The sequence below is a fragment of the Myotis daubentonii genome, chromosome 1 (genome assembly GCF_963259705.1).
Source record: "Myotis daubentonii chromosome 1, mMyoDau2.1, whole genome shotgun sequence".
In the NCBI taxonomy this organism is placed as follows: Eukaryota; Metazoa; Chordata; class Mammalia; order Chiroptera; family Vespertilionidae; genus Myotis; species Myotis daubentonii.
The window spans coordinates 28,508,794-28,525,539 of NC_081840.1; the positions used below are offsets into that span (position 1 = coordinate 28,508,794).

The 16,746-nt window shown below is 40.0% G+C and overlaps 1 protein-coding gene and 1 long non-coding RNA gene across 12 annotated transcripts in view; one reads left to right on the top strand and one right to left on the bottom strand.

Annotated features, from left to right (window-relative positions):
• Positions 1-14,154, bottom strand: part of GPHN (gephyrin) — a 444,048-nt gene extending 429,894 nt beyond the window's left edge. For all 11 annotated transcript variants that reach the window (XM_059693242.1, XM_059693272.1, XM_059693252.1 and 8 more), the window contains exon 1: positions 14,020-14,154. In XM_059693242.1, the coding sequence (XP_059549225.1) occupies positions 14,020-14,083 (64 nt within the window). In that variant the 5' untranslated portion in view covers positions 14,084-14,154. The remainder of the gene's footprint in view (positions 1-14,019) is intronic.
• LOC132233129 (uncharacterized) lies at positions 13,641-16,225 on the top strand. The gene is made up of 3 exons (XR_009452564.1): positions 13,641-13,792; positions 13,918-15,303; positions 15,853-16,225. It is a non-coding gene; the product is annotated as an uncharacterized LOC132233129 (long non-coding RNA).
• The last annotated feature ends 521 nt before the right edge of the window (positions 16,226-16,746 follow it).

Consider the following 16,746-nt stretch of genomic DNA (forward strand, 5'->3'; position numbering starts at 1 on the left):
GAAAATCCAGAAGACCTTCAGACCCTAAATCCAATATTCATAGAGCCTAATCCCATATTTAGGTTTTGTGAGATAGACATCCCATTACCTGATATAATAAATTTCGCCTTTACTAAAGCTAATTCAATTTGAACTGTCACAATGAAAACAATCCTGTGATAAACTGTTACTTTGATGATCCCCAATTAACCATGCATCCTAGTATTCCTAGTCTCTTCCCACAATAGCTATGGGCTGACCCTGTGACTATTTTGACCAATAGAATAATGGCAGAAGTGAAGCTGTGCCAATTTCAGGTCTAAGCCTTCATTGGTCTGGCAGCTTCTGCTTCCTCACTATCACAATGCTTGCTCTTGGAATACTTCTTGGAAGCCTGCCATCATACTCTGATGCTAATGCATCAGCCACGTGGAGAAACCCACATATAGGAGGACCAAAGCCCTGGACAATAGTTCTAGTCAAAATTCCATGTGACTGCAGCTATACCAGAACCCCAAACAATGCCACCTAAAGCAAAAACACTGAGTTAATTCACAGATATGTGAAAGAGATTAAGTTGTAGTTTTAAGCCACTAAATTTTGTGGTGGTTTATAATGTAAATTTTAACTGACATGAAAGTTCAATTCATATGCAGGTAACTTGGGATTATACTTTCCTAAAATGAGACTGTGATCTGGAGCACAGATTAGACAAATCTGGCTAACCATCTGTTTTTGCAAATAAAATTTTATTGGGACACATTTCATTTACATGTTGTCTATGACTGCTTTCCTGCTATAAGGACAAAGCTGAGTACCTGTGACAGAAATCATATTGCCCAAAAAGCCTAAAATATTTACTATCTGACCCTTTATAGAAACAGTTTGGTAAACCCCATCATACAGTACTTGGCAAGTGTTTTAATATATAGATGACTTAACATGTAAACCTATTTTTACAGCCAATTCTTCACACTTAAAGGTCAACTCTATAAATATTTACAGGCATATCTCATTGTATTGCACTTTGCCTTATTTGCTTCCAGATATTGGGGGTATTTTTAAAATTGAAGGTAAGACTGCACCAGCAAAAAGATTACAATTCAAATGATGGCTAGCATTTTTTAGCAATAGGTATTTACTTAAATTAAGGTATGCACTCTTTTTTTCAATATAATGCTAGTGCACACTTAATAAACTACAATATAGTGTAAACATAACTTTTATATGCACTGGGAAACCAAAAAATTCATGTGACTCACTTTACTATGGTCTTCACTTTATTGCAGTGGTCTGGAACCAAACCTGCAATATCTCCAAGATAAGCCTGTCATAGCTGTAGCTCAACACAATGCAAAGCATGTCAAATGGTACATACTTGTAATAGACTGGATATTTGTACACCCCTCTCCAAAATTCCTATGTTGAAACCTGTTTGGAAGTGGGGCTTTGGGAGGTGATAGTCATGAGAGCAAAGCCCCACAGAGTTCCCTCCCCTCTTCCACCACGTGAGGAGACAGAGGAAAGACAGCTTCTACAGGAAGTGGGCACTCACTGGACAATGAATCTACTGGTACCTTGATCCTGGACTTCCCAACCTTTTATTAGCTACCCAGTATAGCACTTTGTAATAGCAACCCAAATGGACTAAGTCAATACTAAACTGGGCTATACTGTTTGTAAACAAGTCAGGCTATGGTCAGACTGATATATTAATCACTGACAGGAAAACAACCTAATAATAAAATCAGATCCATAACTATTTAGCTACTTAAAAATTCCAACTATTGCCCTAACTGGTTTGGCTCAGTGGATAGAGCGTCGGCCTGTGGACTGAAAGGTCCCAGGTTCAATTCCGGCCAAGGACATGTACCTTGGTTGTGGGCATATCCCCAGTAGGAGGTGTGCAGGAGGCAGCTGATCGATGTTTCTCTCTCATCGATGTTTCTAACTCTCTATCCCTCTCCCTTCCTCTGTAAAAAAAATCAATAAAATATATGAAAAAAAATTCCAACTATGGGGGTAGGGGTATTTCCATTTCAAGTTTCTCACATATTGGATATGACTCACTTCTGAATTGCATTATGAATCAGAAAGGAATAAGTGTTTCATTATGATGCATAATTGACAATTTTAAAAATTAATATCATTTCACAGATCCATCTGTAGAAGAAAATTGGAAAATCCAAGTCCAGTATTAACTTAATTCAATGATTCTCAATCTTTCCTTCCAAAAATTATCTAAGGTGGGCATTGGTATTCCCCATTTCATGGATAGAAAAACTGAAGTTTAGAGAAGTTAAGTAACTCTAAAAACTTCACTTAGATATAAACTCAGGTAGTCTAATCTATTCTGAGTACAGTAAGTCCTCACTTAACATCATGGATAGGTTCTTGGAAACTATGATTTTAATGAAATGACATATAACAAAATCAATTTTACCATAGGCTAATTGATATAAACAAAACTTAAGTTCCTACAGCATATTTCTGGTAACAAAAACATCATCAAACTTCTAAATAAAGACCAAATGTTAAATGTTAAACAATGAAACACATGTGAGTTATACATACATACATTTAAGAAAGATTAATAAAAACAAGTAGATAATTATTTTCCAACCCGCTTCTTCCATTTCAGAATCTTAGGTGGCCAAAACCTGCCCCAGGAACTCAGGATGCAAGAAGGGAACCAACCCTGGACGGGATGCCATTCCATCACAGGGAGCATCAAACACATTCAGATTCACACAGACAGGGACAGTCTAGACACACCAATGCATCTAATGTGCACATCTTAGTGATGTGGGAGGAAATTGGAGTACCCAGAAGAAACCCATGTGGACATGGGGAGATCTATAAACTCCACACATAGTGGCCCCAGCCCAGAATTGATTTTTATCAACGTTATAATAAAACAATGTTAAACAAAATGATGTTATTGGAGGACCTGCTGTATCTGTGTGAACCTAAAACATAATATTGTTCAATGAAGATATATGTCTTCTTTTTGCAATAGTTTTATTTTAAACATGTAACAGCAAAATAGTAACTTTTTGGAAGAATACTAACTTTGCTTTCCAGATCTCTGGTATATTACCATAATTAAAATGTTAAAAGGTAATACCTCAAATACCTCTATTAGTCTCACAAGCCTGATTGTGTGAATCAGTTATTACCCTTACATGCATGTAATTATTCTAAATCTTAAGCATTTTGCAATTTGAACTCCCTGTAGCATGTGATATTGAATGAAATAAAATTGCACATATTATGCAGTGGAAGTAACAGCCTTTTATTCCACTTATACTTGGTATAAATATCTGTCTTTTTCTCGCAATTTTTCCTGTTTGAAGGAAAGCATTTCAGATCAATAATTTTGCTGTCATTAATAGATTGTAGATAACATGAATATAAGCAATAAGAGAATGGGAAACATGAGGTATGTTCCTGAGACTGGGTTTAATAAAATTTGAGAGTTGAATGAGATTTTAGAGAGCATCTATTGTACTTTACTTTTTATGGATAATGATATCAAACTCCCACTGGAAAAATCCAAAATAGAAATTGATCTAGTGTTCTTTTCCCATAATAGTAGTAACAGAATAAAGATTGGTCTTTCTAGTCTTTGCTATAATAGATTTTCTGAGTATGATAATAATAGTTAGCCAATATTTTAATATAAAAAAGAAAAAGAGGGGTGAGTGGGGGTGAGAGATTAATCAGGGAACTTATATGCATACTAGAGGCCTGATGCATGAGATCCCTGCAAGAGTAGGCCTTCCTTCCCCTGGCTGCCAGCACTGGCTTCCCTCCAGCCGCCAGCAGGCACCCAGGACCCGGGCTTCCCTCCGGCCCCAGCTTCATCCGGAAGGATTTCCAGAATCATGTCTGGTCTAATTAGCATATTACCCTTTTATTGTTTTAGATAATTATATAGACTTATTCCACACAAAGGCTGTTCAGTTAATTCTTTTCTTTGCCTAATCATGCTTGAAATATTATAATACCTTTTGGACAATTATTTCATACTAGAGGCCCATTGCACAAAATTTGTGCAATGGGGGGGGTGGTGGTTGTCCCTCAGCCCAGCCTGCACCCTCTCCAATCTGGGACCCCTCAGGGTATGTCCAACTGCCAGTTTAAACTGGCAGTCAGACATCCCTCTCACAATCCAGGACTCCTGGCTCCCAACTGCTCACCAGCCTGCCTGCCAGCCTGATCACCCCCTAACCACTCCCCTGCCAGCCTGATCAATGCCTAACTGCTCCCATGCCGGCCCAATTGCCCCCAACTGCCCTCCCCTGTTGGCCCGATTGCCCCCACTGCCCTCCCCTGGTTGCCCCCAACTACCCTCCCCCACTGGCCTGATCGTCGCCCCCAAATGCCCTCCTCTGCCGGCCCTCTTGTGGCAGCCATCTTTGACCACATGGGGGCAGCCATCTTGTGCAAGGGTGTGATGGTCAATTTGCATATTACCTCTTTATTAGATAGGATATGCATAGCCCATGGACACAGACAACAGTGTGGTGAAGGGCAGGTGTGGGTAAAGAGGGTCAATGAATTGGGCAGCAGGAGGTGAAAAAGAAAGAAAAAAACAGATGGTGAATGATTAGGAAAAATATATATTTTTTTATTGATTGAGGGGGAGGAAAGGAAGATATAATGTCTGATTCCATATGTGCAAATTCAAATATATACTCATATACAGAAGAATAAACAAAAACAAAAATCTTAAAAGTGGTTAACACTAGAGAGACTAGGGAAGTAAGGTGGTAGGGATTCATTTCACACTTTATCTTTCTGTAGTGTTACATTTTTTACAATGCACAAATACACTCTAGTAAGTCTTTAAAAATATGACTTAAGAATTCAGGAGTTTTTCTACTTGCAAGTGAATTCAAAAGTAACTCCTATTGTATAGATACTAATTTTATCAAGGCATAATTTTTTAAATTTGCATTAGAATCAAAATGCTTAGTATTGACTCTTAAATAGAAGAGGAAAGGTAATCACTTAATGATGCATCCTTTTTTATGTCTGAAAATATTTATTCAATTTCTTGTTTCCAAGATATTAAAAAATTCTTAACCTTGAATTAGACTTTAAAGATTAATTTCTTCAAGTATACTTTTTTATCTTTTTTTTTTTTTATTGATTTCAGAGAGGAAGGGAGGAGAGAGAAAAACATCATTGATGAGAATCATTGATTGGCTGCCTCCTGAATGCCCCACACTGGAGATCGAATCTGCAACCTGGGTATATGCCCTTGACTAGAATTGAACCCGGGACTCTTCAGTCTGCAGGCCAACGCTCTATGCACTGAGCCAAACCAGTTAGGGCAAGTATACTTTTTTCTTAATGTTTTTTTTTAAAAAAGAACTTATCAGTACTTAGAGAATTAAAGGAAACATTCCATTTATACTTGGCACTCATACTGTACTTGCTCTCTTACTTTTCATAAGTTTCTGCATTTTTATTAACATTTTCAGCATCAGGAAGATCCAATTAACTCTGATCCTGAAATCCCAAAGTACAAAAAAATAATTAAATTAATAAATAATAACCCATTTATCCACTGATGCCCCCAACCCAAAAGTGAAAATACTTATTCTTTAGACCTCACTTCAAGTCTAACTGAAGGTGATATCTATCATATATAATTCTTAGCAAGGTAGTTTATGTGCTTCTTCCGATGGCTATTGCAGATTATAAACTAGAAGGGGAAGGGCAAGTATATAAAGTCACAACTGAAAAGCAAATACAGTACAGAACCATACTACCCCACTTCATAATAAGAGATATTCAAAATAAAATATAGAAATATAATTATTGAGAGTACAGTCAGACTTGTGCTTGAATTCTGGCACTGCCACTAGTATAAACCTGAACAAGTTACTTAGCTTCTCCACTTCTCAGGCAGCGTAAGAGGAAGGATTGAATAACATATGCAAAGTGTTAGAACAAATAGAATACATTTATACCATATATAGGCCCAATACATGTTATTTATAGTTATACCTGTTTGAACAGAAATAATTATATTATGTTCATTAAATATTTTCTATCTTAGAAAGGAGGAAATGTGTAATGGTTTGAAAATTTGTTGTCAAAAGTGGCTTGAAAATTACTTTGGTGCTTACACTTACCTGCATCAAAAATAAAAGAGCCTTGCCCAGCGTGGCTCAGTGGTTGAACCAGGAGGTCACGGTTCGATTCCTGGTCAGAGCACATGTCCGGGTTGTGGGCTCGATCCCCAGGAGGCAGCCGATCAATGCTCTCATCATTGATGTTTCTATCTCTCTCTCCTTCTCTGAAATCAATACAAACATATTTTAAAAAAATAAAAATAATAAAAGATAAAAGTACTTTATTCCTTGAAATGCAACATAAATTAAGCATGTATTTGTCAATATCCAACCTAATTAAATACTGTGTTCATGTTAGCTCCATGAACATAAGGTCTTGTGTCTCTTATTCACTATTGTATCCCTCACTTAAGCACATAACCTGGCACACAGTAAGTGCTGAATATTAAATAAAGTATTTCCTTCCTCTCAATAACCATATAAGGTAATCATAATTCCCCCATTTAAAGCTAAGGATAAACAGGTAAACTGTAATTAAGTGTCTTGAAAGTGATAGGAGAGGTACAACTTTTGACTCCTATTTTATGGTGTTTTGCTATTTTGACCATCACAGTTAACCTTCCAAATAAATAATAGCATTTTTAGAATTCCTTTTACCTATAATTTAAAATTTTCATTTTTAAGATAACATTTTTTGGGGTGGGGCGGGCTAGAAGGGGTCAAAGAAGAAAAACGGGGACATCTAATACTTTCAATAATAAAGATAATTTAAAAATTTTAATAAATGATAAAATAAAATAAAACACATAGATAAATAAATAAATATTACCCTAAAATAATCCTCATACAGACTATGACTATGAACTAAGAGGTACTATGTTAGATTTGATAGTATAAAATGTCTCAAATACACATTATTAATCACCCTATTAACAGTTATATTAAACATCTCCTATGCAACTACTTCATTACTAGGTGCTATGGTGAAAGGGCACAAAAGAAGTAAGGAACAGATCACCTGTTTGAAGAACTTTAAAATCTATTTTAAATAAGATGTTTGTACATGAAGCTGTTAGGAAATTGCCCCAAAGGAACATACAAAAAGAAAAGGAAGATTACCAAACATATACTCCAACCTAGACATACATGGTAGGCATTTTCACATACATTATCTCAGTTATTTCTTAAAACTCTGTGAAGTAAGTATTGCCAGCTTCATTTTGGAGAAAGAAACTGGAATTCAGAGAGGTTAAATGACTTCGCACCATCAAGGGCAAACCAGAGTGTGAAATCCAAGTCTCTTTGACTCCAAAGTCCTTTTTTCAAAAAAACAACAAACTGCATCTTGCAGCCTCCCACATGATTGCAGGGTACAGACAACAATTTATAAACACAAAGAAAGAAAACAAAGAAAGACATCATTGTAGAGAAAAGATTTTGCTGAGGAAGTGAGGTTTGAGCTGAATTTGAAATAAAATATAAGACCGAAACTACTGGTAACAGAAAAAGGGTTAATATAAAAATTTCTAAATTGAAGAAAATCTAAATACTTTTCCTTAGTTTATACTGACAAGCACCTGATCTCTGAAACATTTATCTTTTCTTCCATTTCTTATTTTCTTGCATCTTTATGTATAATTTACCTCTCCCCCATAACAATTTCCATTGTAAAGACAAAAAAAATTAATTAAGCATGATATTCTATATATCTCCTTCCAGCTGGCCAAGATGCTAAATGATAGAAACATATATTGTCCCAGAGCTTAAAGTGATCTCAGAGAATGATTCCTTCATATTAATGGTGAGAAAAGTTGAGAGACAGAGTTAAGTAATATTGTTCAAGGTTATAAAAAGTTTACTGGCCACATTATCATTAGAAAGTGAGTCTTCTAGTGTTGTGTGACCCAGTGTTCCTTAAATGTTCTGTGTGTGTGTGTGTGTGTGTGTGTGTGTGTGTGTTCGTGCCAAAGTATCAAAAACAAAACAATGATGAAGTCTGGGGTTACATAATGGGCTCACTTGAACTGTCTTTGAAGTTCCAGATTTTATCTTAAAAGCTCATGCATTCTACACTCAGTACCTAATTTACTCATGCTTATCTAATATTAAAGTGGTTTAAATTACAGTCTCAAGTAAAATATACTTCAAAAATTATGTTTGGTTTTATTAATCAATGTCACCACAATAAGTTTCCTTTTCAAAAAATTAAAAATAACACTTAAAAAGAATTATTATGTTTGTTCCCACCATTTAGAATCTAAGGATTAGAAAGAATCCTTAGAGTATCCCTTAACACAGTATCATGTACCTCAATTTAAGAAGCAGGACACAAATTGTGTAATGCTCCGTTCACCAGATCTCATTACCTTGCTCCTTTATTTTTCAAATTAGTAAATTTTTAAAGCACAGTAAATTTCATTCTTTCAAAATGTATAGTTACTGGCAAAACAACTGTAAAAATTGTTGGGACTGTTTATTTAATTACAAAAGTTTCAAGAAGTCCTACTTGTTTAGTTAAAATTAATTAAATACAAATTCACTTATAAACTCACTAAACAACCTGAACAGAACTTCTACGTGACAATACTTAGGTATTTGCTTTTTGGGAGGTCATTCAAAAATTAAGTAAGAATTGCATGCTATTCATATTAACTATAGTCTCAATTACTTTTAAGCAGTTTAAATAATCTTTTCTTCGTCCTAATTTATCTTCTCTTCCCAGATGTGAAAAAAGAAATCCCTGTGGTTTCATTATTTTCTTTTTAGTATTGTTTTAACATCTCAAATCCCAAATATGCTATGTTGTTCTTCAATCCTATTTCCAGGAGCAAGGCATAGATTTTACCTGTTTTACTCAGTTTCAAAAAAAGCATCCAATTCAACTTACCAACGTATCTATCATCTATAAGAGTAAAAATGGACTCATAGTCATTTCCTCCTAAATAACATACTGCTGATTCTCCACCATATATCTCAGTTAAAGTGAAAGTCAAATGTTTTTAATATAGTTAAAGCTCTTAATGTGTAACAATCTATGTACCCATCTATAATAATAAAAGCGTAATATACTAATTAGACCAGACATCCTTCTGGACGACCTTCCAGACAAAGCCGGGCTGAGAGGGAAGCCTGGTCCCGGGTGCCAGAGGGAAGCCAGTGCTGGCAGCTGGGGAAAGGAAGGCCAACTCTTGCACAAATTTCGTGCATCAGGCCTCTAGTAGTTTATAAAGTCTTTGGCCAGTGATAGTGTTGATTTAATGATTTTCTACTTTAACTAAAATTTTAATTCTCTAATATATTGCTTCCAATCCAAAATTCATGAAAGAACAACCTAGTTTAAGAAATAGGCTTCCTTTTAACAAAAGTCATATAGATCAATGTTGATATGTCTGCCAGAATACACAATTCCATTTGGTAGGATTTAGATTTTGTTTGCAATAGTAATTTGGCTACTTAAAAACAAAGATATATTTAGATAGCCTCATCAATAAATGGGTTTTTCAAAATACAACATAGATAGTTATAATGCACAGGTATAAGCTTAAGGAACACAATAAAATAAATGCTTGAACAAGTCCAGAGTTACATGATTATCATCTCCTTGACTTAGAATTTGGTTTTTTAATATTTTGAATGGCTGAAATACTCCCTACATGTAACTAATATTTTAGGTGTTCTAGTTTACAATTAGTCTCTTATCTCTATTGTCTAGTCAGATCTTGTTCTAATAACTCTTACTGATTATAAATCTACAGCTTAGCCCAATAAAAATGTATGTTACTAGAGAAAAAGTATTCGTTTTTAAAATGCCCTTTGCTAAATATTTGCATCACTTCTCATTCACGCCACTGTTAGTGAAAATTCAGGTACTGAATTATCATCTTTAGCTAAGTGCTTTGATAGCAAACATTAGCAATGGCTAGCTAATATGATATTAAATACCCAATGGAACATAATCTGTCTCATTCTATATTAACTACACACATATTCATTATTTTCCTGATATTGCAGAGAAACTTTTGTAGCAGAACTAGTGTGCTCCCTTGATAAACAGCTTCATTAGAAATAGAAAAAATTAGGTGAAAAGTGACACACTTAAAATATAGTTACCCTTGTTTGTAATTATTAAGACTCACTGTAAGTACTAATATAATTACTATAGCTATCAAAAAAAAAAATCCTACATCTGCCCCACATCTTCTTTCAGTTTCGAAAAAGCAGATACTTGTTTGTTTTCCTCATGCTATTCATCCATCCTATAATCTTTTATCTCTGTTATAAACAACAATAGAAGTAGAGAACATTAGAAACAGATATATTGAAAACTAGGTCTTATGTCACCAAAGACCTATAGTACTTTATTTATAGCAAATTATCATAAGATAGTTATTGACAATGATATTGTTCCTAGAGGTGGTCAATAATGTTCAACTTAAAATGTTTCCACGATAACCTATTTTATATACAGAAATGTTCCCAATTTTTCTGATAAAAATTAATTAATATAGCTAAAATATCCATTTATATTATTATAATCTGATTTCCAAACCTTAAATAATTCAAAATATCAAGTAAAAAAGAAATGCCTTTACTAAATATTTTCCTTCCCACCACTGTATTTTTAAAATTCTAATAGTTAATTCATTTGATGAGACATTTCAATAGACTGTATACTATAGTTGTCAAATTCATAGCTGAGCTGAAGATTACAAAAACATCTAGAAGATGAAAAGTTTTATGGTACAAATATTATCTTGCAATAGAAAATTTAAAATGTCACACAAAAATTAAAAATTTAGAAATTACAATACAGTTTCACAACAATACTACCACATGTGTGCTTGGGTAGACAATACTTTCTACTACCTCTGTAAAACAGATTTATACCATGGGGGCCATAGGGACAATGCTCTATCAACTGTGCTACCCGACCAGGGCAACATTTTCATTTATAACGTTGCCACCGAGAATACATAAAATCCCTATTATGAAGCATGCAGAGGATATTTTATAAAATAAGTCCTTCACCTTTAAAGAGAGCTGCAATGTAAAACTCATAAAATCAGTTTTAAGTATGGTATCTTAACTCAATGTTCTTAAGTATAAAATCATAGTGCTCAAGTCCAGTAAAGAGTAATTTCACGCAGTAAAACTGCAACATTTGAAGTTCTACAAGACACAAAAATTGCACAACATAGCTTTTTTTTGCACAATATAACATGGAATATCAAGAACATAAATATTAAGCTGTTTGTTTGTAATAAAATCCACTACTTGCAGACTGAAGGCTGGTGCCCTTTCATCTGATTCTTCTCCATGTTTCCAGGCTCCATCATAGTAGACAATATTCATATTAATAACTTTTCAAGTAAAAACCTCAGAGTTATTTCTGACTTCAAAAATCCATTTATTACCCTGTTACCACTTCTCCCAAATCTGCAACTTCTACTTCTTTCCTTCAGCTACATCCTTATTCCTGACCCTACTTTTCCCCTAAACTACATGAAATAGTGTCTCCAGATTCTCTTTAATCCCACTGCAAAGTTCTCTTCTCTCCTTGACATTCTGCCTATGCCCCATACCTATTCCACCTAGGCTTCTCATATTCTGCTCAAGAGCCTCATCCTCACCAACCAACATTTTCTTATTTATTTGGTTTGTATTTTAGAGAGAAAGAGAAGAATGAGGGGTGGGGGAGAGAGAGATCGTTCCACTTATTTATTCATTCATTGGTTGAGTCCTGTATGTGCCCTGATGGGAGATCAAACCCCCAATCTTGGCATATGGGGACCATGCTCTAACCAACTGAGATACCGGGCCAGGGCAACATTTTCATTTATAAGGTTGCCACTGAGTTTCAACTACCCTTAAAAATGTCAGTTTCTACTTAACCTCTGGTAAATGTATTAAATTCTGCCTACAGGTAATCACATTTGCTCCTAATCCATCTGAATATGGGATTCCTTTTACATTTAGCCCTCATATGCACAGGTAATTTATTCAGACAATTTTAGCAAAATAATTACATACATTGTTAGTGGTTTGCATATCAATCTTATTCCTATTGTACTGTAGGGATATGGATAAGGGCCAAATCTTTCAAAGTATTCTGTACAACTATGTCACTTGACCCAAGTAAGACGATTTGATAAGTAAAACTATTAGGGAAAGCTTAAATAAACAATTTAAAAAAAAATCTCTATGACTTAACTTTAAAACATCTATGACCTTTCATTTCCATGGTCAGTTGGCATACTTTGGAATTTATTAAGCTTCACTCTTACTACTCTACTAATTTTCAAAACATGGCTAGAATTTAAAGTGCAAGTTGATATAGAGTATACACCTTTACACCCCGCGATTAGGTTCTTTGAAAATCAGCAATGTGAACTCTAACAATTCTGAGCTATAACTGTATCTTTGCATATGGCAAGTTTCAGCACCAAAAAGGGAGGACAGCTCATCTTCTGATTTGGGGGGATTCCCTTCCCAGCAATAGGTTTAGACCAGTTTCTCCACCCAAGAGGCTATTAGGAAAATTCAATAAATCGCCATTAACATCTAGAAAGAAAACCAGGAAAAGGCAACCCATTTGCGTAAAAGAATGTAGAGTGTCGTGGATATCTCCTTGTCATAAAACTCAGCAGTTCAATTAAGCTTTGCACTCAGTATCTACCGAGAGAGGATTTTTGTTTAACCTAATAATAAAAGCAAGTCTCATTCAATTTAGTCCCTCCTCGAGCACCGTCTCAACCTGTCAATATTTTACAAAGGAAAAAAATTAAAAAGAATCGGGGAGTGGAGCGGGGGGGGGGAGAGAAACACACACGAGGATTCCTGTCTACATCACTCCTTTTTCCGAAATCACAACAGTAAATCTCGGATTTCCTTCACTCCCGACTAAGCCCTCAGATTCTAAATATAGTTCTTTAACCCCCGCCTGGCCACGCAATTACACAGAAGCCTGGCCAACTACAGAGCCACAGCAGAAACCCCTACAAATTGGCTGGCCCTTCATCTCGGGAGTCGTGCCCTGCAGCAACGGAGGGAGATCACCCAAATACAGCGCAATGGAGTCAGACGTGCGGGGCACACACGGTTTCTGCGAGGGAGGGAAGCGCGACCCGGGAGAAGTGTGCTCCTCACCAGCTTCGGGACCATGCGGGGGGGGGGGGGGGGTCCCAGAAGGGAGGAGGACCGAGGAGCCCAAGTGGAGGAATCCTCTCTCCAGTGAAGGGGGCTGGATCCCCCAGCCGCAGGTTCGGCCGGTCCCTCTACACCTTTACTCTAAGGAAACCAAGAGGCGGGCAGAGGGCCCTCGGCTCAGGAAGGCGGAATACGGACACTTTCCGAGGTCCGGGTGCAAGCCGACCCCCCACCTCCCGGGGGAGACTAGGGGTGCCCCATGGTGGCGGAGGGGATGCCCGGCTCTCGAGGGGCAGAGTTCCGCCTCTGGAACACCCAAGTCGTGCCCGGCCCGTGCCCCCAGCGAGCACGGCACGAGCGGCTCCGGGCCACTCGAGTGGGGGAGGGGGCCGCGAGGGGGTGGGTTCGGGATTCCCCTCCCGGACCGGCGCTGGCGGAGGAAGTGCGCGGGCCGGCGGGAGCGGCGAGCTCCGGACTGCGGAGCCGGGATCCCGCGCCCGCACCGGCAGCCAGGAGCCCCGCAGCGCCCGCCGCACCGGCCCCTCGGTCCCCGAGGGCCAGGGACTTGGGCTGCGAAGGTGCCGGGGCCTGACATCCCACGGGACCGGCACTTGCTCCCGGGAGGGGTGGGAGCACGGGAACACCCCAGCCTCCAGCAGCTCCGCGGTGGTAAAACGCCCCCCTTTCCTGTCCCCCTCCTCAGCCTGCCCTCCTCCCGAGGCCGCAGAGCAGGGTCACTGCCGGCAAGAAGCCCGAGGCACGTCGGGGGCGGCGGCGGCGGCGGTCCCGTTCTCCTCCCGGTTACCTGTGAGGACTCCGACGCGGATTTGATGGTCGTGGTTCGTGAGGATCATCCCCTCGGTCGCCATGTTTCCCAGCGCAGTCACCGCACTGACAGGAGCCGGGAGAAGCGGGAGCTCGGAGCGCGCGGCCGGGAGCGCGCCCGCCGGGGACCGCGCGAGACAGCGAGCGCGAGGTGAGCGCGAGGGAAGGAGGGAGGGGGAGGCGGCCGCGGCCGGTCCGCTTGCGCCCGGGAGAGGCCGCGCCGGCAGCGCGCGAGGCCGCGGGACGGGGCGGAGTCCGGGCGCGCGATCCCGAGGCCGGTGCGAGGCGGCGAGCGCGAGGGGCACACGCTGTGGCCGCCGGAGGGGGAGTGCGCGGAGGTGTCGGTCCGGGCGGAGAGTCCGAGGCGCTCTGCCGAGCGCGAGAGCCCGGGCGGCTGGATAGCGAGAGACTGAAGGGAACGGAGAGCACGCGCTCGGAGCTTGCGGGGGCGGACTCGGGGCCGGGGCGGAGCTACACCGCGAGGCGTGGAACTCGTGGAGAGTGAGGGGAGGAGGGGGAGCCGGTGGCGGAGCGCCGGGAGCCGGCCGGACCGGCCCTGCCCGAGGCGGACGGGGGACGCTCGGGACACGCGAGTAGCGCCGGATTGGCTGGGAGCAGGCGGCGCGGTGCGCGCGAGACCCGAACGCCGCCTCCGCGAGCGCCAGACAGAAGCAATCCCCTGCCGAGCCGTGCTGGCGGGGCCGCTGGCCGGCTTGGCTGGGCTGCGGAGCGCTCTCCTGCGCGGGTTTGGGAAGGAGTTAGCGCCTGGGCCCGCTCCTCGCAACCCCCAGGAACTGCCGGCCGACCCCGGGAAGGCGCCAGGGGACCTGGAGGTAGCGTAGGAAGCTGCGTGGGTGGCAGAACGGCGGCCACTAGGACGGAGAAGGTGCCGTGGGCCTTGGAGGAGGAGTTCTCCTGTCCTGCCTCGTCTTCCCCCTGGCTTCCTCCTCCCGCTGCGGTGCTCCAGGACCCGGGTCCAAGTGTGTCCACGGGGCGACCTTCCTGAACTCGGGAATCTGCAGCGGAGCCACGCGAGTGCAGATACCTGGCTGCTCTTCCTCCTGCTGCCAGCCCTTGGTTTTGTGGCTTCTTCGCCACGGCCCCTGCTTTCAAATGAAAAGCACCAGTCTTGGTGCGAAGGTGTTCCTCCCACCCGAACCCTGCCAGAAAAGTGGAAATAGAGCCCAGGCCATGGCAACTGAGTTTCATTTTAGTATTTGTGGGAGATGACCATGAAAAGAGCTTTTGTTACTTTTTTTCCCAGGTGTGTTTTCATACAATGTATTATTAATCAACTGCTGCTATTTCATATCAGCTCTTACTAGCCTTTTAGCCCTTTCTTTTTTTTTCTTTTTTTAATATATTTTATTGATTTTTTACAGAGAGGAAGGGAGAGAGATAGAGAGTTAGAAACATCGATGAGAGAGAAACATCGATGAGAGAGAAACATCGATGAGAGAGAAACATCGATGAGAGAGAAACATCGATGAGAGAGAAACATCGATGAGAGAGAAACATCGATGAGAGAGAAACATCGATGAGAGAGAAACATCGATGAGAGAGAAACATCGATGAGAGAGAAACATCGATGAGAGAGAAACATCGATCAGCTGCCTCCTGCACATCTCCCATTGTGGATGTGCCTGCAACCCAGGTACATGCCCTTGACAGGAATCGAACCTGGGACCTTTCAGTCCGCAAGCTGTCGCTCTATCCACTGAGCCAAACCGGTTTCGGCCCTTTTAGGGCTTTCAAGGGCTGCATTTAAAAATTACTTACACACATATGTATATATTTTTCCTTTGGTTCTCAGCCGCGGTAAAACCTGAGAAGCTTAGAAATGAAAAGCAGTGTCCAAAATGTATAATCACCGTTTGTACACAATTAAAATCTGTCAGTTTGATGGCTATGAGTTTATTGTTCCAATTGGAACATGGACTTATCCTCTGAGTCACATTGTTATGTATTTCACGTTAAATAATGGAGTACAAAGGAGATGATGAATGAAATTGAGGTGGGATAAAATAAACTAGTAAAAAATAATTTTGAGTGTGTGTATTGCTAGTATTTTTTTTTTTAACAGTGGGTTAAAAATCAAAGCCAGAATGGTGAACCCATCTGAAATAATAAAATCATAATATGCTAATTAGACCAGATGTCCTTCCTGACGACCTTCTGGACAAAGCCGGGTCTGAGGGAAGCCTGGGTCCCGAGTGCCAGAGGCAACAGCCAGGGGAAGGATTTCATGCATCGGGCCTCTAGTTTCCTATAATTATCTCGGTAGAGCCTGGTGGCCAACGGATTAAGTAGTTTCAAATGGAATATATACAACTTTATGGGAAAGTATGTCCAAGAGAAGTTTTCTTTATCTCTAAAGATGAAGACCAAATAGTTGGTTACATTGTTACCTCCCTAACCTATCTTTATTCTCTACAGTTTCCTCAAGTTTTAAATGATTAAATGTCTTGAATTTTTAGTTAAATTCTAAACCACTAATAGGTTCTGTAATCTTAAACAAGTTTGGGCCTTTTTCTTCATCTTTTAAATGAGGTGGTAGACTAAATAAGCACCCTTTAAGTAAAGTGATAGACTGAAGCACCCTTTCAACTTAGAAATGCTATAATTATTCATGGAAGAAACTGACACTTGTTTCACAAATAACAAAACAAGGGGCTATCTGTATAAAAGTAGTTAATGACAAACTTCA